The sequence below is a fragment of the Sander vitreus genome, chromosome 5, assembly GCF_031162955.1.
Source record: "Sander vitreus isolate 19-12246 chromosome 5, sanVit1, whole genome shotgun sequence".
NCBI lineage: Eukaryota > Metazoa > Chordata > Actinopteri > Perciformes > Percidae > Sander > Sander vitreus.
This window is the reverse complement of record NC_135859.1, coordinates 15,494,068-15,507,856: the sequence shown is the minus strand read 5'-3', so window position 1 is coordinate 15,507,856 and position 13,789 is coordinate 15,494,068. Positions and strand designations below refer to the sequence as shown.

The window sequence follows — 13,789 nt, the reverse complement described above, 5'->3', positions numbered from 1 at the left end:
ATCACAGTGACACCGGAAGTCACACACATTTGCCTTCACATTAAAATCATTACTTTTTTTCATTTAGTTGCAATGTGATATCTTTTTTTAATTTTATTTATTAAATATGGATAAATAAATTGATAAATTATTTCTTTTCTTTTATTTAATGTATTATATAATGTGTTTATTTAAAGAAGTAAACAGGCTAAAACTCCAGACATTTCCGGGGATGACGCATGTATGCGGAAGTGCCGCCAAAATTCGTAGTACCGTTTTTCATAACATGTACAGGCATGAACGTTTGAGACGTCAGACAGCTGAGCGATTTTAATTCAGTGTGATTGATCCTGTTCATTCAGAGTAAAAAGGTAAGTTTCTGAATTAATGTTGGTTATCTGATCTAGCTAGAAAAGGTAACATTGCATACATAATACTTGGATATATAAAGTTAGTTACGACATCTTACAGGGTTGTTGTCAACTAACTTTAGAACAGAATTGAGATAGTAATAAATTGGACCGTACTGCCAAAAAAACAAACGACTGTTTCCCCATCAAGGATCCATTCTTCAGGATGGAGAATGGGGTTAATAACTCCAAAGGAGAGGGCTTCCTTTCTAGGATGGCCCTCAATGACAACAAGGCTGGTATGGAGGGTCTTGACAGGGACAAGATCAACAAGATCATCATGGAGTCATCCAAGGTAACGTTAGACACTAACAGCTCAAATAGACTTACCATACCAATAATCTTCCATACATAAGAATCATGAATATGAGGTCCTGTTTACTGGCTGTATCTAGCCTTCAGTGTAATGACATACAGTCCTAAAAATAGATGTGCTATTGTAGCTTTTCATTATAGCTGTGCTACAGAATCTGTAACTCTTTATTGTCCTTGGCGTTTCTCTGCAGGGATCTAGGTTTTATGAGAATGAGCTGAAGAGAGAGCAGCAGGTGAACCAGCGCATTGAGAAAATGATGTTACAAAAGGCACAGATCACAGAACAACAGTTAAAGAAAGCACAGGCTGAGGTAAGAAAGGCATGTGGATCTAACTGGATGAAGTTGGCATCAGTTTCTTTTTTTCAGAGATCAATCAAAAATAAATGCAGACAAATGTAATCTGCTATTGAACAAAAAAAAAAAATCTACATCATAAATATCACACTACTTAGGTGTTTTTCATCAAACCTCTCTTCACAGGTAGAGAGGATGGCCACCGAGCTGGAGAGAAGTCGTGATCTCAGCCGTGTGATTGTACATGTGGACATGGATGCTTTCTACGCTGCTGTGGAGATAAGAGACTGTCCTGAGCTGAAGGACAAGCCCATGGCTGTAGGATCCATGAGCATGCTGGTGGGTTAAAACATGTTCTGGGAAATGGACACAATATGACAGTAACTTCTTAGATTAATAAATACTGGAGGGTATGTCCACGTAACATTTTAACTCATAGTAGACAGGGTAGAAATAAAAGAAAAGTAATATGATTTTAGTATTGATAACATTTTTGTGCTTGCATTAATGTTTTTATTAATGTTTTGTAAGGTGTCCTTGGGCTTCTTGAAAGGCGCAACACAGTACATTTATTATTAATTAATTAAATTAATTTTGTTCCATTGGTCTTTTATTCTATGTTACATTATTTGATTTTACCTTTGCCTAACTACATTCATGGAATCTTGCACACTTGATTATGTATCTTTAAGGCATACTGTTTCTGCCTTCCCTGCTCTACCTGTAAAGCACTTTGGGTCAACTGTTGTTCGTTTAAATGTGCTATACAAATTAAATGACTTGACTTGACTTTCTGTGATACAATTAATCACAAACCCTTTAATCACATTTTTGTAAATTATCACAAATGTGCAGGATGTTTAAAATATTTAGCACATCATTGTGAATCTCCTAACCATGATTCTCACAGTATAATATAATGCAGCCAGCGATACCACATTTTCTCGAATTACAGTGTAGGAATAACTCTTCATAAGCATATTTTATATATTACTAAATTCATTGCACTGTACATTACTGTCAATTTAGAAATAATGGATATTTAAACCAATGTCAATGTAATTTGAATGGCTTCAAGACAAATTCAAAGTGTTTTATTTCAATCTCACCCTTTCTCTTTCAGTCAACATCTAACTACCATGCCAGGAAGTACGGGGTCCGAGCTGGCATGCCTGGCTTCATTGCAAAGAAACTCTGCCCCAACTTAGTTATTGTTCCAACCAACTTCGCTAAATACAGAGCTGTGAGTGGTGAGGTAAGAGTGATGGCAACACACACACACACACACACACACACACACACACACACACAGAAATACATTCAGAATTTTGCTTTAAAAAAACAAACAAATGCTATGCAGCCGTTTTGTCGCTACTTGCTTAAACTAACAGGTGCTCATGCATTTGTGTCTTTCTGTTAGGTCCGGGACATTTTTGCAGAGTATGACCCTCATTTCCAGCCAATGAGCCTGGATGAAGCCTATCTGGATTTTACAGACCACCTGGAACAGAGGCAGAGCTGGCCAGAATCCTTGCGTACACATGGCTTCCACGCCAGCAGCGCCGCTACAGGCAGGACTTAATTATACAGAAATGTAGTATGATTGTACTGTGTGGTGTGTGGTTTTTTGTAACTGCAACTGTTGCCACATTTACTGTAGACATGACAACATGACAGGGAACATTTCTGTTATACGATTAAAGTTTCATACAATAGAAATACATCAGATTTTGGTGTGAAGTCTGTTCTTTTCTGTAAAGGTGAAGAGCAGATTAAGCTTCCCCAGGAGGCAGTGCCAGAGGAGAAAGACCTCTCTCCGGTCCTGTTTGACGACAGCCCGAGCTCCTCTCCCTGCTTGTCGGGCCCTGAAGGTGTCGGTGCTGCTGGTGGTACGTTCGAGGTGTTTGGGACGTCTGTTGAGGAGGCTGTGAGAGAGATGCGCTTCCGCATTGAACAGAAGACCATGCTGACTGCCAGTGCAGGTGAGCGGAAAACCACTCTGACGTGATTAAAGAAACCCTATCCTTTTTTAGTCAGTCTTACTATTGTTAAACTTTTTGCTTTTATTTGAGTTTCACAGGAGAATTATAACAGTCATAGAACATAGGGTTTCACTTTTCTGGCATCTTTGTTTTCCACCCTCTCCCTCCTCCCTACTTTCTGAATAAGAAATATGAGGGGACAGGCAACTCATGTATTCTTTGCAATAACACACAGCTCAACAATAATAATAATAATAAAAGTCTTTCCTGCACATTTTTATTTATAGAATTATGATCAAGATTATGTGTATGTTTTGCCAAGCCATTCATTTAACAACACTCTATTCAATTCCGCTATTCACTCTTCTAGGAATTGCTCCAAACACGATGCTTGCCAAGGTGTGCAGTGACAAGAACAAGCCCAACGGCCAATACAGACTCCCCTCCACTAGAGAGGCAGTCATGGACTTCGTCCAGAATCTCCCAGTTCGCAAAGTATGGCACACATTGCTCAAACTAAAACATAAACATAAACGGAGAGTCGCGTTGTGTAGTTGGTGAATAATTATGGAAAGATGTTAGAATGTGTTTTTGTATAATTAAAGGCTGACAGATGGGGTGTAAAGTTACTAATGATGTGCTGCAGAAAGGGGATGATGGGTGAAAGAAAATCTATATCAATAGTTTTAAGAGTGTTTAAGAGTGTTTGTGTTTCTTTTCAGGTTTCTGGCATAGGGAAGGTGAGTGAGAAGATGCTAAATGCTCTGGGCATCAGTAGCTGTTCTCATCTTGGCCAGCAGATGGCGTTGCTGTCGTTGTTGTTCTCGGAGACAGCCTGGCATCATCTTCTGCAGGTTTCCCTGGGTCTGGGCTCTACATTTATACCTAGGTACTTCATTGTATGTTTAATAAAACTCAACAAAACCGATTTAAAAAAGAAAACAGTCCAGTTCAGAGAGAGGAGATAATACTCACTGTCTTTGCTTTTAAACAGACATGAAGAAAGAAAAAGCATGAGTACAGAAAGGTATGGTTTTGATAAGGCATAAATAGACACTGACACAGCAGAATTGATTTTTTTTTTTGTGTCCATCCTCTTAACACTCCCTCTTTTACTCTCTGTCCCACTCTTTCTGACACTATAGGACATTTAAAGAACTGAGTAAAGTTGAGGAGCAGTTGTCTTTTTGCAGGGAGCTCTGTGAAGACTTAGCAGAAGACATGAAGAAAGAAGGTCTAAAGGTAGTGAATGAGGTTTGCTTTATTTATTTTGCAACATGAACATACGCCTGTGCATATCTTATGAACAAGTAGGTTGTCTTTGGCTACCTGTCCTGGTTACATCAACCACACACATGGTTATACTTTATGTTCATATTTTGTAATTTATACCTGCTAAGACATTTCTTGGATAGGGCTGGGCAATATATCGATATTAAAGACTAACAGACTGTTCTAGCTGTTCTATTATTTGCCTTTACACACTTTGTCATTAAATCAACATTTCTGATGATTATTTATCAAAAATCTCATTGTGTAAATAATATTTTGTTAAAGCACCAATTGTCAATCCTACAATATCGTCGCAATATCGACAACAAGGTATTTGGTCAAGAATATTGTGATATTTGACTTTCTCCATATCGCCCAGCCCTATTCTTGGATGAATATTGCCTTAACACTCTATGTGACAGTCTGAGCAAAGAGAAGCGAAATAAAGCAAGAACTGGGGCTATACAGAAATTGACACTACAAAAATGGATGAAGAGAAAGAGAGACAAAAAAAGAAATCCTGTCCTATTCTTGGCCTCCCTACAATCACCCTAACTCCAAACATAATCTCATACAATTACCTCAACCTGTCCATTCCTTTTGGAATCGATAGAGAAAGGTCTGGATTGCTTGGCACGACCATCACCACCCTGCCTGGGTCCTGATGTGGCCTTGATAGCTGGAGGAAATGGAGGGCCATTAAGGAGACAGCAGGGGCTACTATCAGCCTTGGAAATGTCTCCCTGGGAGATGATCACATTACTATGAAAGTGCTTTGTGGCGTGTTACTCACAGAATGCATTCTGATGAATCAATCAGTGATTTGACAGATTATACAGATTTCCATCTCTCGTCTATTTATGGCCCTTCCACACAGTATCATTGATTATGCTTCAGATATTGATAGACAGCAGACAGAAATGACCTTATCTGCTTTCCATAATATGAATTCAACTTTGTATTTTCTTTATTTTCCTAAAGGGTAAAACCGTAACACTGAAGCTTAAGAACGTGAACTTTGAGGTAAAAACCAGGGCGCTGACGCTGCCGTATGCTGTTGCCACAGTGGATGAGATCTTTGCTGTTGCTAAGGACCTACTGAAAACGGAAATCGACAATGAAAGCCCCCAGCCACTCAGATTGAGGCTCATGGGTAATTAGATATAGCAATATAACTTACATATCAATTAATATAACTATCTTGAAATAAATCGAAATGATCTGTGACACACTGCATGTGGAAATAATAACACAGTTGGCATTCATTTTGACGTTTTCTCCCGATAATTTGTTTTTGTGCTCGTAGGTGTTAGAATCTCCGCCTTTGTCAGTTCGGATGATAAAAAGCCCCTGCAGAGGAGCATCATTGGCTTTCTTCAGCCAGGCAAGACAGACTGTAGTGGCTCTTCCCAAGGAATGAATCAAAAGCTTGATAAAGAGCATCTCTCCAATCACTCCTTCCAAACTGGGCCCCTTGCTTGTCTTCCCCTGGCGCAGAAGTGCCAGAGACAAGAGGAAGTTCCCTGGGGGAGTAAGCAGAGGGGGTTAGAGGGGGGCCAAACTGGTGATCAACCCAAACAGTCTTTCTTCCAAAGGGCTCATGCCAAGAGACTGCAACTCCAGGCAGCGAATGCAAGCACACAAGAGGAAGGACTTGGGGAGAATGCTTTTGTGATTACTTCCACAGACACTTGTGCTCAAAAGGGTGTAGAGTCATCAACAAAAGCAAACAAGAGTAACTGTACAGCATCAGATCTCTCAGAAAATGATTCCCCCGTAGAGGCCCATGCATCCACATCAGGCTGTGGCGCCACAGTGTCGGTGAGCCTCACCTGTCCGGTGTGTTTTAGGCAGGTGGAGACGACTGATTTGAATGTCTTCAACAGACATATAGACCAGTGTCTCAGTGATGCCTCTATAAAGCCAAACCAATGGACAGTTTCTGACACAGAGTCAGATCTGGACCTAGAGAATCATCAGAAGGAATGTGAAGAGGTAGAGTCCAACAGAGTTGCTCCTCAGGAAAACCAACACAGCTTGGAAAACGATTCTCTTCAAACGGTTTTGATCAATGGTGACAACAAAATGGCAACCTCGAGCCAGCCTCAGTCACATAATGATAAAGGCCCCATCCTCATCTGCCCAGTATGTCAGCTGTCCCAGGATAGTGATGACCTCACTATCTTCAACCACCACGTTGACCTCTGTCTGAACCGGGAGGTCCTACATGAGCTGGGCGGGCAGACATCGTCTCCCATAAATCCACCTTCAGTTATAAATAGCAAGGCCTTAGGTAAGTGTGTGTACGGAATGATGATGTTCAACACTTCAACACTACACTAAACAGGAACCACATTTTGTGCACTTTCTTAAAATGATGTTATTTTATTTGTCACATGAAAATCGTATGAGATACAATTTCAGTGTAGTGTTCTCATTTAGGATCCCAGTGGCCTGAGGGTGGAAGCTCCTCCTGAGCCTCTCAGTGCTGGCCTGGTGTATCCAGTACCTTCTTCCCAACCTCAACAAGGAGAAAAGGCTGTTTCCCTGGTGGTTTTGATTTTTTTTGCAGCGCCTGGTCTAAATATTGTTAAGTGAGGGTAGTCCACTGCCTTTTGTGTGTTCAGCCGAACAAGCCACTCTCTGCAGAGCCTGCGGTCCTGTTCGGTGCTATTTCCATACCAGGCAGTGACGTTCCCTGTCAGGACGCTCTCGATGATGCAGGAGTAGACATTTCACAGTATTTGAGGGGATACCCGGAATTTCCTCAGGCCTCCTATGTGAAACAGTCTCTGCCTTGCCTTTCTCACCACTGAGTCAGTACGCAGCGCCCAGGTCAGACCCTTGGTGATATGGACACCAAGGTACTTGAAGCTGTCCACCCTCTCCACTGAGGACCTGTTGATATGAAGTCTTATTAGTCCTGCTAGAATTCATGAGTAGGTTGTTTCATCAATTGGGCCACTTGGGGGCAGCAGAAACCAGATGTGAACACAACATTGACCTATCATTACCTTTAAGTTGTGGTGAACTTGTTATCCTATACAGAGCAACATTAGCATTCATTTGGAGTCTGATGACTCACTCTCTTTTAGCTCTGTTTTTGGTCTCTACCAACTCCTGAGACAAATATATGTCTCTTTAGCTGCTAAATGCTCCACTATGTTTACCAGCTAGTCACTAACAGTGTCTATCTGCTGTTTAGTGCTGGGCAGTTAGTGTAGAGTGGGGTTTAGAGGTTTTTAGCTGAAAAAAACAACACTATGAGAGCGGTGAGAGTGAACCAAAGAGCTGCAGATACATTATTATAAAAATATCAATTATAGCCTTTAATTATTCATTTAGTTCCTTGTGTACTTTGGTGTTTCCTACATGGATCTAAAGTCTGAGAATGTATCTATCTCTTCTGATGACGGATACGATCCTGTTAATAACGCCTATAAACTGTGGCTGTATGACATCTTTGGTGTTAACAGAAGGAATGTCTATTTCGCAGGAAGTCAGTGGCCTATGACCTTGTTATTTACTGAAAGTGACATTGTGTGAGAAGTTTGAATCGATTCCTACAGAGAAAAGACATCTCATTTCAGCCCATGGGGCTTCCTTTGCCCTGGTCTTGGAAACTGCTAAATCACTTTCTCACCTATTCATTTCCTACAATGAACTGCACCTCAGTTTCCTCTTAAACAAGCCTGCCTCAGAAATTGCACTCTTTATATCCCTGAGGAGGTGCTGCAATTGTGTGCCTCCTCTGTGGATGTCATTTTCTTTGGTCAGAGTAGGTTTTTTTTCTATGTTCATTAGTGTCCGTTTCTGTCCACAGACAGAGGCCGTCTCCTGCCAACGCAAGCAAGTAAAGGCAAAACCAAAAGGTGAAACCGCTTGATTACAGATTGTTGCTGCACAAAATGTTGATACGTGATCTCTTCATATTCCATGTACTGCAGGTAAAGTAATAACAAGGGATGTTTTTTTTTTAATTACTTTTAGACGGGACTCACCTTCCTCTCCTCATTCTAAGAAGGCTAAAGGCCTCGGCCCTCTCAACACCATCGACAAGTTCTTCAGGTGACGAAGAATGTCTATCCTCATCTAGAGGAATTGAGAAAGATTTCTTCAGGAATGAAATACCTCTCCTGTTCCAACGGGTTTTCAATGCACACAAAGCATTTTTTTTCAAGTATCTGTAGTTAAGAATGCTGATATAAGAAGCTAAGGATTTGCACTAATATGTCTTATTTGTTTTTTATGAGCCTTGCACTAGACAAGAAACTAAAGATGACAAAAGACAAATTATGTTTTAAATCTGGCAAATTAATGGACATATGTATGCCAGTGTGTTATTGGATCACAAGGGTATTTATTACATGCTGAGGTGCCACTGTTAGATTTTTAATTTATCTTCATCAAGTTATTTTATTCAGTAATTGTATTTATTGTGTTTTCCAATGACAGTACTGTATACGTTTAATAATGAAGATAAGAGAATCCATCTATCATGTTAATCAAAGTTGAAATAAATTATTATTCTGCTGAAATTTCACTTGATTTCACTTGGTGATGACATTTTTACAATAAATTACCATCCATTCTATATTAAACTGACTTTTAACTAAAAAGCGTTGTCTTACTGAAAAAAACACATCATTGGTTTAAAGTAAGTTTATGACTGAAGTGCTACTGGTTTAAGTCCTGAATCAGATTAGAAAAGATCCAGCAGGTGCACAGTGACCAGCTGCAAAAGACTAATGCCTCAGGTAGTGTGAATGTGAACATTGCTTTTAAAGAACATGTGTAACTGGCCAAACTTCCCTGGACAAACAAGTTAAACTGCTATTAGAGCCTATTGTTAATCTTTTGTAAACATTGCACTGTGTTCACAGAAATTGGAGTTAAAAGCCCTTGGTATAACATACTTAAGCCATTATGTAACACAGGTGGCTTGTGACTTGTTTAATATTATCAGCAGTCTCTTAAGGGTGTGAGCTGGTAAAGTAAACATGGATCAGCCCTCCAGCATTAAGAAAAAAGCAGGAGTATTGAAGACTTGCTGTTGTGTATTTGAAGACAGGAACTATACATGAAACTGGATAAAACTGGATTTTCTCATCTTCTGTTGGATCAGTTTCCTCAGGTATTGCTTTCAGTGCCACCCATTGGACGGTTAAATTACACCAAGCCTGTCTTGGTCACACGAAGAGGGAATTTAAAGAGCCTAGATGGAGAGAAGAGCTTTGGCTTTAAGGGCGATGATCAAGAAGCATCGTCCTAAGACAGAGAATTTGGACCCTCGAAAATGGATGAGACAGGAGACTATGAGGGGCTTTGCAGACTTTATACTGAACAAGGACTCTGACAAAGAAACAGACAACAGCTTTGACAACAAAGAGATGTGTGAGTATGCAAGTGTAACAAAATGTGGGGAATACATAAAAGACTGGCTTTACAGAATATAACAATGATAAATTATGGCGCAAATGTTAAAGTTTCTCTTGTTCAGTACTGTGCCCTCAAATTTATATTGGTGTAAGCTGGAGTTATTCATTATAGTGGAGTGACTGTATAACCGCCTTCTTCACTAGAAACACACTATATTTGCGCAAGGCTGAAACCAAGGCGATATCCTCCATAGCACATAGAACAGATGCACACTCAATTCAGTTGACCTTACAGTTTATTCCTGCTGTGATTTTGACTCAAATGCCATTGCAAATTTCTTACACATTACGTGATTGTGTATTAAGCCCAGTACATGCTGTTATGTTTATTAAATATATGTAAGAAGCCATAAAGCCTTCCTGTCTGCTGTGTTGTGCAGTGTTGGATGCAGAGAAGCAGTTTATGGAAGCAGCTAAGAGCAATGACGTGGAGACCATGAAGACTCTTGGAAGAGGGCTGAATGCCAATGCAAAGAATGTGGTGGGTCTAAATAGACAAACCTATCTGCATCTCAGTATACTGCATCGTATAATACCTCACAAACTGTCAGAAAGGCTAGTCATTTCTGGTATTTTGTAATCACCTTTATTGAATGCAATATACTAATGAAGTTGTTTGCCTCAGGATAACAGGACTGCCCTTCACTATGCAGTAGCTGGCAAAAACAAGGAAGCTGTGCAGCTTCTTCTGCAGCGGAGGGTCAAGGTGGACCAAAAAGACAAGGTGAGAGGGCTTTGAAATGTCCTGCATCTGAAAACGTGCCACTGACAATAGCTTATGTAATATTCTGTATTCTGTAAGTAATCACGACTTCCTATTTTGCATTGTGTGTCTGACAGTATGGTGTGGCACCCATTCATTTGGCTGCCTGGTTTGGCAGCTTGGAGATCCTGAAATTATTAGTGCAGGCTGGGGCTGAACAGAAGGTTGAGAACACGGTAAAGAAGCAAGAAGACTTTTTGTTCTACTGTTTCTCAGTAACTGACAAAGAAAAATATCCAGAAGTTGGGCAATTTGTCTTTTTAGTTTGTGCAACATTTTAAAAAATAATTAAAAAAAATGTTTATTTCCCTGGATTTTGGAGCTAACATTTGTATGCGTGTCTTGTTACAAACCTTAATCCAGATGCTCTTGTTATATATCCTTTTGTTTCCTAATTCAACTCAAGTTACATTTCTTCGAATGTACACTGCTTGATTAAACATTAACTTTCCACCTCAGGAAGGACTGAACATCATGCACTGTGCTGCTATTAACAACCACACTGAAATTATAGAGTATATAATGAATGACCTGCAGATGAAAGAACTAGACAAAGATGACCAGGTATCTACTTGACACTACTTTTTAATAAAGTAAATCAGCTGCATAATTAACTTTCTGGGCAAGTTATTTTGGACTACCAAAGTACATGCAGAAAATGGTTGTTTGTACCTCAATTATTATATTTCAGTCAGGACACCGGGCATTTGCATTGGCAGCAGAGCATGGGTGTGTTGAAATGATGGATACACTGGCTAGGCCATACAACATGGACACCATGAAGCCCAACAAGGTGTGTGTGGACTTTAAGTGTTTTTGGTTTGTGTGCTATTTATGCTCATGTGTCTGAGTGCACATTTGTGTGTTACACCTGCAATGAAGCTCTTTGATGCCAGTTTTTTTGCCTCCCTCTCTTCTGCCAGCGCGGGGAAACGCCCCTGCACTTAGCTGCCAGGAACGGCCACTTGGATGCTGTCCAATCGCTGCTGCAGAGCTTTGATACTCGGGATGAAGTCAATATGGTAGACAATCAGTGTAGACATCCTCTCTATCATGGTCTGGTTTGTGACAGTGTGTGCTCAGTGGCTAATCCATTGCTTGTTGGTGGCTCCACTTCGGATTAATTAAGATGTATCAAACGTACTATTATATAACAAAGCAAACTGTGTTCTGGCTTGAATTTGAGCTCTTAGTAAATTATATTTGATATGATTTACTTGGTGCTTCTGGTCATAAATTCTTCTAAGTGGGGTTGGAGTTTAATGATGGATATCATCTGAATTACCTGTTATTAATGCATTTAAAATGTTTAAAAGACTTAAACCAATATCAAATACTGTTTTGGCTATGAAGTTACTGATGCCCATCCAAGTTCTTTCAGATGGTTTTGTTTCTGATTTGTAGTTGGTTATAGGCCTGGAACCATTATTCAAATATTGAACATAGTACAATTTTAAATTGTGGTCCACCTGAGAAGAACGTTCTGCTTCTGCTGTGGGAAACTAGCATCACTACTGTTGTTTTTTTTGTCTGTGTTGCAGGATGGCGAGACAGCTCTGTACCAGGCTGCAGACAACGGTCAGGAAGAATGTGTCCTGGCCCTGCTGGAGGCTGGCTGTGACCCCAACATTCTTACAACGGTACAATAGGCCACTATACTGACTTTAACATTGAAATGACTGATTAATTAATTACATTTAATTTATACCTTTTATTGATCCCCAGTGGGGGAATTACAAGGTTTTCACTCTGTTGTTAGAACACACTACACACAAGCCTGAAATACACATGCTCAGGTCCTATACATGCACAAATGGAAAGATGTCAGAGTAAGTGGGCTGCGACTGCCAGACAGGCAGACCATTCCACATATAATGCATCATAATGCATTCCTGTAAAATGTTTCATGGTTAATCCTATAGGCAGCATCAAAGTTTACGTGGTAAATATGTTTTTTTGTACTAGTAGTAGAGCTAAAGCTAAACCTCCCTCTCTTAAAGGCCAAATGCAGTGCTCTCCATCCAGTTGCAGAAAAAGGAGACACTGCTCTTGTCCAACTCCTCTTAGATCACAAAGCCCATACGGACTTCCAGAATCAGGTAAGCAAACACAAGCTAGGTAGCAGTTACACTCTCTCAGTAAAGTTTTTTAGTAACACACATATCAGCTGTGCTGCTGTCACTCGGCCTGGATGCACATCATTGTGATTTCTTCTAAGCTAACAGTCCCTTTTTTGGGGGGGGTTTCATGTTATTTTTGCTCTCAGCACCTAGAGGCTCCTATCCACCTGGCAGTGAAGAACAGTCACATCCCTGTCATCCATTCTCTACTGAAGGCTGGCTGCAACATTAATGTCACCGATAAGGTATGATCTTCTTAGTAACACAGTAACGTAAAATGTCAGCCAAACCATATATATATAAGAAGAGAAATAGAGAAAATATTTGCTGCATTGTGTTGTCCTGTCTTATGCCATAAACTGTTAGAGGTCCCAGACTGCTATCCATCTTGCTGCAGAGCTGGCTAGAATAGAGGTCGTGGAAATGCTTCTTAAAACCGGGCTGGATCTGACACTCCGGGATAGGGTAAGAATTCTCACAAACTGTTAGAGCTAATATAGTGTAGTTGCCATTACATTATGCTCTTGTACACATTTTTTTCCAAGACTTAATCTTGGCCAAAATCTGAAAGTTTGGCCATCCAAAGGGCAAAATAACTATATATGATTAATTGAAGCCATAACAGCAGCATGAATCATTGAAACGGTAAGACAAATCGGATTCTATATCTGATACCTTACAGTTGTGATTAAAGTTTGTGTATTTTTTTTGTACATGGTTGATTTGGAGTAGCAAGGTAAGACGGCTCTGGGTGTGGCGGTCAGAGCAGACGAGGTGATTATTGTGGACATGATCATCAAAGCAGAAAGATACTACGCCTGGAGGAAGGTGAGAGATGGGCAAATGATACTTTTCCGTTTTCCTGTGTGCCACAATACATTCTTGAGGCCTTGAAATCAATAAATACATTCATCGCAAATTATTTATTTCCTAATGTCAAAATCTAGATTAGTTGAATCCCCTATAATACTATTAAAGCATCCATGGTAAAAAAAATGACTCACAACCCAGAAGCATTTGACAGCCAATTTACCATCAATTTAAATAAGGTTATGCCTGATTCCTTTCCCCCTCTTGATTTGAATAACTCTGGCACTCATTTTGTTAATCATGTGTGTGTGTGTGTGTGTTTCCAATAATCTCTTCCCATGCCCCTGTGCTCTCTGAGGCTTGTGGCTTTTATCAATCTGCTGACATAATTTAATTGCCCTTTC

General features: G+C 40.0%; 2 protein-coding genes across 5 annotated transcripts in view; both read left to right on the top strand.

The window, feature by feature from the left end:
• Positions 1-247: 247 nt before the first annotated feature.
• Positions 248-8,797, top strand: polk (polymerase (DNA directed) kappa). 4 transcript variants are annotated; one of them, XR_013501997.1, is made up of 16 exons: positions 248-350; positions 541-684; positions 896-1,015; positions 1,187-1,339; positions 2,124-2,255; positions 2,421-2,571; positions 2,761-2,982; positions 3,353-3,477; positions 3,705-3,871; positions 3,977-4,009; positions 4,128-4,236; positions 5,236-5,407; positions 5,561-6,547; positions 6,697-7,118; positions 8,078-8,126; positions 8,245-8,285. XR_013501997.1 is itself a non-coding variant. In XM_078250550.1 (15 exons), exons 2-15 carry the CDS (start codon positions 556-558, stop codon positions 8,324-8,326), a joined length of 2,619 nt encoding a protein of 872 aa, XP_078106676.1. In that variant the 5' UTR covers positions 248-350; positions 541-555; the 3' UTR covers positions 8,327-8,797. The 4 variants fall into 4 exon arrangements, 2 of the variants coding, with proteins under 2 accessions (XP_078106676.1, XP_078106675.1); XR_013501998.1 differs by lacking the exon at positions 8,245-8,285 and having other exon boundaries at positions 6,697-7,193; XM_078250550.1 differs by lacking the exon at positions 6,697-7,118 and having other exon boundaries at positions 4,128-4,224; positions 8,245-8,797.
• Positions 8,798-9,208: 411 nt separating this feature from the next.
• The window catches only part of ankdd1b (ankyrin repeat and death domain containing 1B), a 5,698-nt gene continuing 1,117 nt past the window's right edge, over positions 9,209-13,789 (top strand). The window contains exons 1-12 of the mRNA XM_078250548.1: positions 9,209-9,648; positions 10,073-10,173; positions 10,318-10,416; positions 10,533-10,631; positions 10,915-11,019; positions 11,147-11,248; positions 11,379-11,477; positions 11,997-12,095; positions 12,456-12,554; positions 12,722-12,820; positions 12,942-13,040; positions 13,308-13,403. Coding sequence (XP_078106674.1) covers positions 9,474-9,648; positions 10,073-10,173; positions 10,318-10,416; positions 10,533-10,631; positions 10,915-11,019; positions 11,147-11,248; positions 11,379-11,477; positions 11,997-12,095; positions 12,456-12,554; positions 12,722-12,820; positions 12,942-13,040; positions 13,308-13,403 — 1,272 coding nt within the window. The 5' untranslated portion in view covers positions 9,209-9,473. The remainder of the gene's footprint in view (positions 9,649-10,072; positions 10,174-10,317; positions 10,417-10,532; positions 10,632-10,914; positions 11,020-11,146; positions 11,249-11,378; positions 11,478-11,996; positions 12,096-12,455; positions 12,555-12,721; positions 12,821-12,941; positions 13,041-13,307; positions 13,404-13,789) is intronic.

What these genes read in the sequence shown, in the direction of transcription:
- polk (XM_078250549.1), top strand. Translation starts at nt 556, where the DNA reads ATGGAGAATGGGGTTAATAACTCCAAAGGAGAGGGCTTCCTTTCTAGG. An exon ending in CGCCAGCAGCGCCGCTACAG is followed by an intron (nt 2,572 to 2,760) that starts GCAGGACTTAAT and finishes TTTTCTGTAAAG; the next exon opens with GTGAAGAGCAGATTAAGCTT. An exon ending in AAAAGCATGAGTACAGAAAG is followed by an intron (nt 4,010 to 4,127) that starts GTATGGTTTTGA and finishes CTGACACTATAG; the next exon opens with GACATTTAAAGAACTGAGTA.